An 11,884-nucleotide genomic window follows, 5' to 3' on the forward strand; every position below is an offset into this window, starting at 1 on the left:
GTCCACGCCCCCTGAAACAGTTCGTTCTAACACGCCCCACATATCTACTTCACTATGTGGGAAGATTTGCATAATGCCGCCCAGATATTCACGCAAAAAAAGAAGGCCCCTCGTTGTAGTATTGTTGTTGCTGCCGCCGTGAAAGCGAAACCACTTTGTTTGGCCTTCCAAAAGAAGACGATATCCGCTTCGTCATGCCTGGAGCTGCTGGTCGCTGAGGAAATACATCAACTTTGCACTGTGGATCGCCGAATCGGCTTTCACCTTGGACGAGGCGGCGTCCAGCCTGGGGCCGTCACATGTGGTTGCTGCAAAACCAAGGTACGCTCCTTCGTAGAATCAGTCAGCTGCACCGTTCTCAAGCCGCTCGCCTCTGCTCACTCAAGCCGGTGTTCTGTCGATTTGTCCTACGCTTTTTTCTACGTATTAGATTGTGTTTTATAAAAGTCTATACCTACCCCAACCCTAAACCTACCCTTACAGTAATACAAATACATTAAATATAGTTGTTTATCATGAGAAAAAGGACGCGATATTGCTGTGCGCATGCGCAGTTAACCCTGGTAGGAAAATCTGACGGGTAGGATAAAATGTCAGGACACCGGCCGCGGCTCACTCTAGGCCTCCAGCCTCTGCTCACTCAAGGCCACGGTGTGTGATGCTGTTTCGTTGAGAAAGCGAAACTACTTTGTTTTTGCCTTCCAAAAGAAAACACGACTGGAAATCATGTTTATTTCACGTTTATAATGGGTTTTATGTTTTTGTCTCGTCTCTCCGGCCGGACAAGGCATCACAATATGTTAAGAGGCGTAACATTTCTGTCACACGCTTGAGGCAATCACAGCACACCTCGCTTTTCAGAGAGATGTGCCTTGTGAAAATCGACAGTTTCAGAAGGCGGGGCATAGAGGAGAAACAATAATGTACAGTATGTGGAAAATAATTTGTTTTTTAACCTTAAACCGCATAAACATTTCATTACACCAAATACACAAAGTAATGTTCTTTTTAGCAGCATCATATGACCCCTTTAACAAAGTCCTTACTACCTTTCTGGGCCTTGAACGTCGGTAGTTGTGTTGCTCGGATATGACAGAATTTTCATTTTTGAGTTATTATTTGCATATTTGGGGAGTCAGTGATTGGATGAACACAGCACGTGATCTGCGCATCTTCGAGTTACTGCCGAGTGCGGACCGTACAGGCAACATTTTCCTGAATTTACTTTTTTCGGTGGATTACAAAGGTAAGAAATTCACGTGTTTTTTTTTTTTTTTGCCGTTTGTCAGGTTCCCCTTTTATAAAATGTGCAGTGTTTCCGTGACTGTAAAAACACGTGAAAAGTCTGTTGCTAAGCATCAAGCTATAACATTGTAACATCGCATGTTGCTTTACACTGAACAAGTCTGGCGCTCCTGCACAGTTTCATTTTCCCGGGTAAAAAGCTGTGCTAACCCCACTTCTTATTTACAAGTCTGAAACGTTCCTTCACGCTGTGTTAAAATAAAAACTAATAAGCCCCAAGAAGCAGTGGTTTACAGTGAGTTTTAACAGCTAAGGGGCGTTGTTAGGCATAGATATGTATATAAATCTGTGTTGTTAGGTGTGACACGGAGCAGAGTGCCTAAAACCCCCTTATTTTAGCTGCTATAAATTCACTGTAAACAATGGCTTTACAGGGCTTATTGCCTTTATAAAACGGTTATTCTATATACGTAGCAAGGTTTCACAAAATAAAACAAAGCAAATAAAATGCAATAATATATTTCCTCAGAAACTGTTGTGGTTGCAATAGATATAAAATACATATCTACATTTTGTTTTGCAAAGTTTGCTGCTTCAGTATTTGTAGATAATTTTTTCACGTTTGGTTTACTGAAAAACAATGATTAAGCATATAAGTTTAAAGGCTTTTATTGGCAAAAAAAATAAAATAAAAAATGTGAGTCAATATTTAGCCTACACTGTTGACCCTTGTTCTTCATAACCTCTGCCGTTGGCTCTGGCATGCTGGATATTAGCTTCTGGGCCAAATCCTAACTGATCCTTTCTTGCCTTATTAGTTCTTGGAGTTGATCAGAGTTTGTGGGCTTCTGCTTGTCCACTCGCCTTTTGAGGACTGACCACAGTTTCTCTATGGGATTGAGATCCGGGGAGTTGCCTGGCCACGGATCCAAAATGTCAATGTAATGATCTTCGAGACACTTCTTTATCACTCTTGTTTTGTGACATGGTGCTCCATCATGCTTGAAAATGCACGGATCATCACCAAATTGCTCATGGATCGTTGGAAGAAGTCACTCTTGCAGGTCGTTTTGATACCTTTCTTTATTCTTGGCAGTGTTTTTGGGCAGAATTATGAGAGCCCACTCCCTTAGTTGAAAAGAAACCACACACATGGATGGTCTCAGGATGCTTCACTGTTGGCACACAAGACAGGACTCATGGTAGTGTTCACCTTTTCTTCTAACCTTTGATTTTCCAGATGTCCCAAACAGTCGAAAGGAAGCTTCAGAGAAAATAACTTTGCATCAGTCTTCTGCTGTCCAATCCTTGTACTTCCTGCAGAATTTCAGTCTGTCCTCGACCCTTTTCCTGGAGAGAAGTGGCTTATTTGCTGCCCTTCTTGACACCAGGCCGTTGTCCAAAAGTCTTGGCCTCACTGTGTGTGCAGATGCTCTCACACTGACCTGCTGCTGTTCCTGAGCAAGCTCTGCACTGATGGAGACAGGATTCTGTAGCTGACTCCTCAGGAGGAGATGGTCCTGGCGCTTCCTGGACACTTTGGGACGTCCTGACGACTTCTTCACTGCAGTCAAACCTCTCTCCTTGAAGTTCTTGATGATTCGGTAAATGGTTCTTTCAGGTGAGATATTCTTTGTAGCAATTTTCTTGCATGTGAGGCCATTTTGATGCAAAGTGATGATGGCTGCGTGTTTGTTTGGAGGTAACCATTGCTAACAAGAGTACAATGATTGGAAGCAATTCTTCCCTCCTTTTATAGCAACCAGTCTGCTCTTACAATCTAATTAGTATGATAGTGATTAACCTGACTAGTACTCATTCACTCTTTTACATGTGCTGCTGATATGATTAGTCAATTAATGTTAGCTGGCCATTTTGTGTCAGGATCAAAAAACAGTAAAAATTGTTTTTTTGTGAAAAGTTCAGTGAAGCTTTTAGCAGTTATTTAAAATGCATCTGATCAGTCTACACAATAATCTAGAAACAATGTGAATGAACACCACAAAAGCTTAAGCAGCCAACTTTGCAAAACACAAAATTGATGTCACTGCCAAAACTTTTGGCCACGACTATATGGTTGCAACAAAGTGGTTGCCGAGCAACACACAAAGACAACAGCTTCGAACACGGCTCAACCAATCAGAATCAAGGACCGGAAGCAGGGTTTAGAATGATGATAACCCGGGGTTAAAGGCAGTGAATGCCCTGAAGTCCACATACCGCCCCAGTGACAGTATTGTTACTTTTTTGTGTATTTTTGAAATCTGTTCATAAAAGACTGCATGCTGGTTCATGGATCTTTGGGGTACTTTGTGCCAAATTATATCAATTTAATTAGATCAAAATTAATTAGATTAAAATTTGATTAATTTTTATCAGTTGTCTCAACATTGCAGGGAAGTTTGATTAATTCAAAGATTAATCAAAGTTGAAAGGTTTTGATTTCTCCAGCTTGCAGCAGCATTACTCTTTCTTTTCATTTTCATTTCAAACCTACCTTGCACTGACACAGAAACAGACATGCCAGCATGAAACACAACACAGCCCAGGAGGCTTTCTAAAGGTCAGAGTTAACGCTAATAAAAGAGTCTCATTAAGGTTATGATGATGCGTTCATAACCTGTCAGTATAAAGTGAGGTAACTTTAAGGTGATGGAGTGAAGGTTATAGTGTTGTGAGTCTGCACATGTTATTGCCTTCGCCTCAGGAACAAAGAGCTGGATGCTGAATTAGGACAGAAGGTGGTATTTTACTGTGAAATCTCAGCATGGTTTACTCAGCCTGTCAGTTTATTCCCTGTTGTGATTTATTTGGATCTCTAGCAGGTGCATGTTGGTTTCAAACACCTAGTTCAAACATTTTTGTCAAGTTTAGACTCTACTCTATATGGGTGTTTTCATAAATGAAAATGGGTATGCAATTTATTAAATACAATTTTCAGTTTACAGAAATTAAATTTTTTGTTTCATAATTATTTGACTATTTTTATTTTGCACAAAAGGCTATTTAGCATTTAATATACTCTGTATTGACAAAAGGTCAGTATGCGTTAATCTGTTGCATGTGCAACAACAGTTTGATGTTCAATACCTATTTTATAGCCAATATTTTAAGGTTAATTAATTTCAATTGAAAAATACTATAAATTATGTTACTATATATTATGCATGAGAATCCAAAATCACAGGAGCCTTCAATTTTCTAGAAGTAAAAGACAGTGGAGTGTATTGTTGTCTTTATTTTTAATAAATACTTAAATTGAAATTATATATATTTTTTACTATTAAGTAGTGAGAGATTAATAGAGATAAATCCAAAATTACAAAGCCTTCAATTTTATAGAAAGAAAACATGGTGCATTTTATTTGTCTTTTGTAGTAAATCGACTTAAAACATATATTACTACTATGTATGAGAATAATCCAAAAGTACAGAGACCTTCAGTTTCATAGGAAGAAAATACAGTGCAGTTTATTGTTGTCTTTTTATAGCAGTGGAACACAGCTTCTCAGATATGACCCTATCACACATGCACACATACATTCATATCAACAAAAACTCTTGAGATCAACTGGCCACTTTCAGGACTCTCCAGACAGTATGCACATTATGCCATTTTGCTCGTACTCCCTCTTGTTCTTCAGCTCACTTTTCCTTTTGTCTGTGTCATCCACACATGCAGTAATGGGTCATGGCTATACTGGGCGTGTACATAAAAAGCCTGAGGCCATCAGTGAAAATTTAAGTTAGGAAAAGGGATTTTATGAAACTCAAATCTGTTTCATAGGCTTTACATGATGTCCTGCTGGTGCTGTGTGGACTCACTGACGACCTAAAGAGAGAGAAAAAAGGGAAATGATTCGAGCGACAGAGTCTGAACAGGATACAGATGATTCACATGCACAGATGGCTGCACAAACATGTTGGGAAAACAGAAAAGCGCTTTAAAGTGAATGGTTGATACTCCGTAATAAGGAACAGAGACAGTTGGGAGAGGCGTTTCTATAAGTTAAAACAGCCCATTTCCTGCTGGAAATCAATACTGGGCTAGTGCAAGGACACATTCTTTAATAAATGAACTTCTCCATATGTGCTGTGCAGAAACAGTGACATTCAGCAGAGCAGAAAACAGATATTAACAGTGATACACTTGAGAATTGGAGGATTCTGTAGTGAAACCAGCAGTGGTGGTTAATAGGGAACATGACATTTTTGGAAAAAGACTGTACAGACAGATGAGCCATGGCTGAACTTACACACTGAGCACTGAGGGCACTCATACCCTCACTTGTCCTAGTCTAAAGTAAAATAGAAAATGATTTTAATGATAATGATTATATGCACGCATATACAATAAGTGTGTGTGTTTGTGTAATAACACGAATATGAGGTTAGGCAGCCTGTAAAATCCATAAATTACTATAACTGTATCAAGCAATTACTAGCCTGTTAGCGAGTGTTTGTTTGTGTGTTTTTGTTACCTCGCCATCTCTGGTCTCAATAGTCTTGATCAGAACTGTTTTCTTAGAGTGGACTTCAGATGCACGCTGTTGCTGTTGTTGTTGCTGGTGGTGCTGCTCTGGGCTTGTCTCTATGGCAACAATTCACACCCACGGCATCATTAAACTCACCATCACATGGTAAAAACATACATACTGCATAATTGATATCAAAATAAGTTAAGGTGCTCAAACACAACAAAGCAGGCGGAGAGCTAAAGATAAAAGAAACAAACAAACAATGGCTTTGCCCCCCCTTGTGGATGAAGAAGACACAAGCTTTGGTCAAAAATCTCTATTCAACCATTTACATTTATGCATTTAGCAGATGCTTTTATCCAAAACGACTTACAGTGCATTCAGGCTGTACATTTTTATTTTTTTACCAGTTCATAATTTTTTCACCCTCATGTTGGTTCAAACTTTTCTACCTTTTTTAAGATTTGTCAGTGGGTTCCAAAGTTGTTTCAAAACCCCAATGCCTTTCATTGTATGGACATAAACAATTGCACAAAAAATATCATATATATGTGTCATATGTTTAGAACTATAGCCGAATTGTAATTTTTGTAGGTGAACTGTCCCTTTAAGAAGTGTAAAAGTAGTTTTTCTTGTGAAGAACCCACCTCTGAAACTCAAGGCAGAGAAGGACTGCACAGGCAATGAGATCCTGAAAATACGAAAAATAATCACATAAAATATAGCTTTGTTATATCATTTAAGGGAGCAATTAGCAATCTAAGTTCTTTCCATCTCTTACCTGCTCTCCTCTCCTTCCAGAAGCTTCCTGTAGGTGGCAATCTCCACATCAAGTGCCATCTTAACATTCAGCAGATCTTGGTACTCACGGAGATGGCGAGCCATCTCATCCTTCATTTTTGCGATGTCAGCCTCAAGGCGGGCAATGGTGTCCTGATAACCACCGGCCTCACGACCCGTCCTCTCCTCCATCTCCCTCATTTGCCTCATCAAAGACTCATTCTGCAGAAGGAATGACAAAAAGATGGAGCGAGTGAGAAGTAAAGACAAGAAGTAGGCTGAAACTGATGTACAGAGGGAAGAGAAAAAGCAGTATTTATTAATACTTGAGTGGAGTATTAATAAAAACTACATATGAGTTCCAGTAGATATTTCTTGCGCCACTATGGGCTATTACTAGCTCTTTACTGAATCAAATTTGCTCATTGAGCACCTGGGGAAACATACTAAATATTTCATAATTGATAATAAGATGGATTCAGGTGTGCTGAGGCTCAGCTAATATTTGTTTTGGCTGGGAAATAATAACTCGGCTTAGAGCCCATGCACACAATCTTTAAAGACTTACGATGCCCTTGAGAGAGTCGATCTCACAAGTGTAGGACTGGAGCTGGTGACGGAACTCCATGGTTTCCAGCTTGGCTTGTCTGAGAGCATCATTATTCTTGTTTACCGCCTGGTTCAGATCTGACACCTGTGGGTGAAACAAAATGTTTTAACTCAAACACCTGGCTACTTTCAGTCTAGATACATAGATCTCATTATAGCCTTTGTGTGCCTGTCCAAAATCAATGATACAGACCTTAGACTTGTACCATTCCTCAGCCTCTCCGATATTCTTGGCAGCGATAGCCTCGTACTGCATGCGGATGTCCCTGAGGGCGGCAGTCAGGTCTGGTTTGGACATGTCCATTTGGATCTGCACCTGACTCTCCTGCATCTGGTTTTGCAGCTCATGGATCTCCTAAAGGAAAAGGTAAAAAGAGAGATGTGGCTTCAGAGCGCGCTTATGGATTGTCATTTTACTTGACAAGTTGAGGCTTGATGGGTGTATGAAACAAGTTAGTGTCATTGTTGAGAACAAAGTGGGAATCAAATGGAATCCAGGATGTTAAGTGTAAAAAACACATATTTTTAAAAATGCAGGTTCTTTATTGGCATTGATGGTTCCATGAAGAACCTTTAACATCAGTGGAACCTTTCAAGTTCAAAAAAGGTATAGTGTAAAAACATTCTTGAGATTATTATAATGCTGGTTCTTTTAAGAATTGATTGCTGGAAGGTTCCCAAAATGGTTCTTCAGTGGCACTGCTGTGAAAACACCCTTTGGAGCTTTTATTTTTAAGAGTGTAGCTGTAATCTCTGATAGCTATGTGTAATTGTAGGACTGTGAGGCCTTGTAAGGCCTTTTTCCTTTTCCACCGCCCTTCTCACAGCTGCGTCTCAGAGAATCTGTCTCTGTTTAATTATAGGGATGCATCTGTTCCACAGCTTTACACTGCCCCCTCACTGTCAGTGTGCAGCTGACACGCACACAGACACACATGTGACCATTTTATCCTTGCATGTCAAATAAAAAGCAGAGAAAAAATGTAAAGAACTTGACTTTAGAGCCTCGTGAGTAAAAGGTCAGTGTACGTGTTGTATGCTGGGTACGAGAGTGTGGGAGGTTGCAGACAGAGACAGTGAAAGAGATGAACGGTAAGTCACGTATAGTTTTGGGAAATGTTGACAATATAATTTTAGATGTATACAAACCTCCTCATGGATCTTCTTGAGGAATGCAATCTCTTCATGAAGACCCTCAATACGTCTTTCCAGGTCCAGCCTGGCCAGAGTAGCAGCATCTACATCCTACGTAAAGCAAAACAACAATAGGAAGCTTAAGTTTTGGTCTTGCGTTTTATGTTTCACCCCAAGAACCCTTCTTAAAAATTGACAACATTTTGCCAAAAACTAAAGGTGATGTAAAGAACATACAGCTCTAAATGCAGAGAGGTTGTTCTCAGCTTCCTCTTTCTGGTGGATCTCCTCTTGAAGTCTATGGAAGAAAGAGATATTAGAATATTCAAAGAATTTTTAAGTAATCATATGACTTAACATACTTATTAAAGTGCTGTATTAAGACCTAACGGTTTAAACAAGATGGTCTTTGTTATATTAGAATTCCTACATGGACAGAAATAGAACCTTTTCTAATGGCCAAGGTGTCCTGAGTGTCCTCTGTCTTTGAGATATGCTGAGAGAGACTTGTTGTCGTTCCTTCATGCACAGATATCAAGACATTCTCACATACTGCTTGGAGTCACACAAGGCTCAGGTTTAATGTAAACATCCCTGAGTCTTGTTTTGAAAGTGGCATGTTGATAATGTGGCACATATCTGGTTTCATGAATGTAACTGTTGGCAGTCAGATGGCATCTGATATTTTCATCAGAGAGATGAAAGACGTTGTGCTATAAATCATACTGATGTTTTAGGCCCTTTGGGCTCTAAAACAAAATGGAGAGATAAAATACTGATAATAAAGTCTTTTAAGTTGTTTTTTTCATACAGTGCTGGGTAGCTTATAGCTATAGCTGCAAGTCATATAATGTGTTGTGTTATATAATCTCTATGTGTCATCTCAAAACAGCCAACCATCAGGTTCACTTTGAACAATGTCTATGAATAGCAATTGCTGTTGGTAGGCTTTAAACAGTTATCATTAATTAGTGCTGATAATGCAATGCACTCAGACACACACACACACACACACACACACACACACACACACACACACACTAAGTGAGATAAGGGTTATTTTTAAGAACACATTCTCTTCAGTGCTTGGGGGGTATATTGAAGAGGCTAATAATAGCAGTCTAATCTGAGCAATGTGTAATGTGACTCTGGGTCCTTTTGCAAATAGGAATAACACCCTTACAGTCTTTCCAACATCATACACAGACATGAGTTACTATGAGTTACTACTTGCAGTTACCATATACCCTGTCATAAGCATTCTTGCATTCATGTTGTCTTTACGTCTAAGGTGGTCCTGACCTCTTTCCTGTGGTCTCTGTTTCATGTCTAGTGCTTGTGTTCTAGAAATCTGGCCTTGATGTCATTGTTGGAGAACCTGAATACTAATCATATTGTTCTAGAATATTAGGGAGAAGTTTAGCAGTTAGGAATAGTAGGTAGAAGTCTAATGCACTTTTCCATGTTCCCCACTCAGTGACGTACGTGAGTTACGAGCAGTACGCTATGTGACTTCTTCCAGGATCCACATACATACTTAAACATAAAGGTTCTAAAAGGGGATTTTTTTTGGCAGCAATGCAATAGAAGAACCATTTTTGGTTCCCCAAAGAACCTTTCACTGAACAGTTCTTAGAAGAATCTTTTTTTCTTAGTGTGAAGAACATAATCTATAGAACCTTTTGTGGAATGGAAAAGTTCCATGGATGTTCTTCATGGAACCATAGATGCCAATAAAGAACCTTTATTTTTAAAAGTGTTTTATGTAATAAAAGTCACTATGGCTCCAAAAAGTAAACAGTTATGTACTCTTAGAGAAATAAACCAAATCACTTCAACACAATACCAGTACTTTAAGAGATACTGTCTGGATATTGAAGATCAGAGCTTGTGTTTGGTCAACAATTATGGCAATATCCTGTTACCTCGAACTTCAGTGAAGATAAGCACAATGCTGTCTAGATTTAGTCATTTAAAATGCATAGCCCTAAATAATTCTTGAAGGTCTCACCTCTGTTTTAGTTTTTGCAGGTCATCGGCCAGATTGTCCCTCTCTATCTCAATGCGGGACCTCTGATTGGTCACTGCATCCACCTGTCTGCGCAGCTCTCTCATCTCCTCCTCGTACATCTCTGCGACGCGTGTGGGCTCGCGGCCCCGCAGACGTTCAATCTCCACAGACAAGGCTTGGTTCTGCTGCTCTAGGAAGCGCACCTTCTCGATGTAGCTGGCGAAACGGTCGTTGAGATGTTGCAGCTCTGCCTTCTCATTAGTGCGTGTATTGAGGAAGTCCTGGTTCATGGCGTCGGCCAGATTGAAGTCCAGCTTCTCACCAAGGCCTGCATGGGAACGGACCATTGATCCACCACCAAATGAAGCGCTGGATGCGTGCTGGCTGGAAAAAATGGGAGAAGAGGAGGACTTGGTGACTTCATAAACTTTGGAGGACATACGAGCGGATCCAGAGGAACCTGCACGGCCAGAGAAAATGGAGGAGCCCAGGCCGGAGCCGAAGGTACGGCGGTAAGAGGAAGCCGTCTCGGCTGAAGCTGAATATCTCTTGCTCATGACTGGGTCTCTTAGGTTTGTACGGTGTGCAAATGCCAGTTCGCTGAAGGCTGTGTGGTAGAATGAGGGTCAAGCAGTGAAGCTGAAGTATATATAGTGTAGCTAGCACCCCATCTGCCCCCACCCACATTTTTCTGTCACTGTTATCGCCCCACACGGTGGCCACTTCTCTCTCTCTTTCTAAACCTTGCTTCCTCAGCTGTCATGAGGTCTGGTTTCCAGCAGCAGGGTGGAGCATGAGGTGGCACAGGTCACTTAACGTAGAATGTGCTGTCATTTCTTTTCAAACAAGAGGATGCTTACCAGGAAGAGCTCTTTTACCACAGTAAAAGTAATACTACTTTGAGAATTCTACATGATTTTTGGCTTATTTAAAATGTTTAATTTGAAAGGGTCATCATTTTTATGATCAAGTTAGTTTTCTTTTCAACAGTAATTCCAAACTTTGTCTTTCACTTTTGCACAAATAACTAAAGGTTACGTCTCTTTTAAGCCAGCCTTCTAGTTAAAATATTATTTGAATCTGAAATTAGATTTTAACCCTCATGGTGCAGTCATTTTCTTGTTTTCAAAAGACGTTCTTTTATTGCATTTAACTAAAACTTATTGACTTTTATCACACAGGGTATAACAAGTCAAAATTTATATATTTTTTCCCACCTTGTTATCCTTGTGGTGTTCCTGGTCAAAAGTAACTGGCCTACTGCTTATAAATTTCTTGTTATGTTATATTATTATTAAATATTGTATTTAATCATTTAATCAACTTGTGTACTTTGTTACCACAGGTTTGTATTTCTTTTGGAACTGATTGATCGTAGATCTTGTTATATTGATCTGGGCTTATGCAACTTTTTCCCCTAAAAACAGATGCTCAGATCAATTTTGTTATCATTTATTCACTTTCATGTTGTATGGAACTTGTATTAATTTTTTTCTTCTTTGGAACAGAAAATATATTTTTAAAAATAGTTTTATGTTTTTCGTCCAAGAAGTGAAGGTCAATGGGACAGTGTTGTTATATTTCTTAATTGGACTCTTCATAAAATCAAGTGAGGAAAATAATACAG

General features: G+C 39.6%; 1 protein-coding gene across 2 annotated transcripts; it reads right to left on the reverse strand.

The window, feature by feature from the left end:
• Positions 1 to 4,689: 4,689 nt before the first annotated feature.
• On the reverse strand, positions 4,690 to 10,892 carry desma (desmin a). Of its 2 annotated transcripts, XM_042730923.1 has the most exons (10): positions 10,258 to 10,892; positions 8,484 to 8,544; positions 8,262 to 8,357; positions 7,306 to 7,467; positions 7,072 to 7,197; positions 6,505 to 6,725; positions 6,371 to 6,414; positions 5,727 to 5,836; positions 5,502 to 5,543; positions 4,690 to 5,077 (listed from the first exon to the last, which is right to left on the reverse strand). In XM_042730923.1, exons 1-10 carry the CDS (start codon positions 10,812 to 10,814, stop codon positions 5,036 to 5,038), a joined length of 1,461 nt encoding a protein of 486 aa, XP_042586857.1. In that variant the 5' UTR covers positions 10,815 to 10,892; the 3' UTR covers positions 4,690 to 5,035. The 2 variants fall into 2 exon arrangements, with proteins under 2 accessions (XP_042586857.1, XP_042586858.1); XM_042730924.1 differs by lacking the exon at positions 5,502 to 5,543.
• Positions 10,893 to 11,884: the final 992 nt, after the last annotated feature.

Source organism: Cyprinus carpio, chromosome B9 (assembly GCF_018340385.1).
Source record: "Cyprinus carpio isolate SPL01 chromosome B9, ASM1834038v1, whole genome shotgun sequence".
In the NCBI taxonomy this organism is placed as follows: Eukaryota; Metazoa; Chordata; class Actinopteri; order Cypriniformes; family Cyprinidae; genus Cyprinus; species Cyprinus carpio.

Bases quoted from the DNA above. Each gene is read 5' to 3' on its own strand.
- desma (XM_042730923.1), bottom strand. From the start codon at position 10,814: ATGAGCAAGAGATATTCAGCTTCAGCCGAGACGGCTTCCTCTTACCGC. The intron at 8,545-10,257 runs GTGAGACCTTCA...TTTCTTCCATAG, and splicing joins CTGCAAAAACTAAAACAGAG to ACTTCAAGAGGAGATCCACC. The intron at 5,544-5,726 runs GTAACAAAAACA...ATTTTACTTTAG, and splicing joins TTGAGACCAGAGATGGCGAG to ACTAGGACAAGTGAGGGTAT.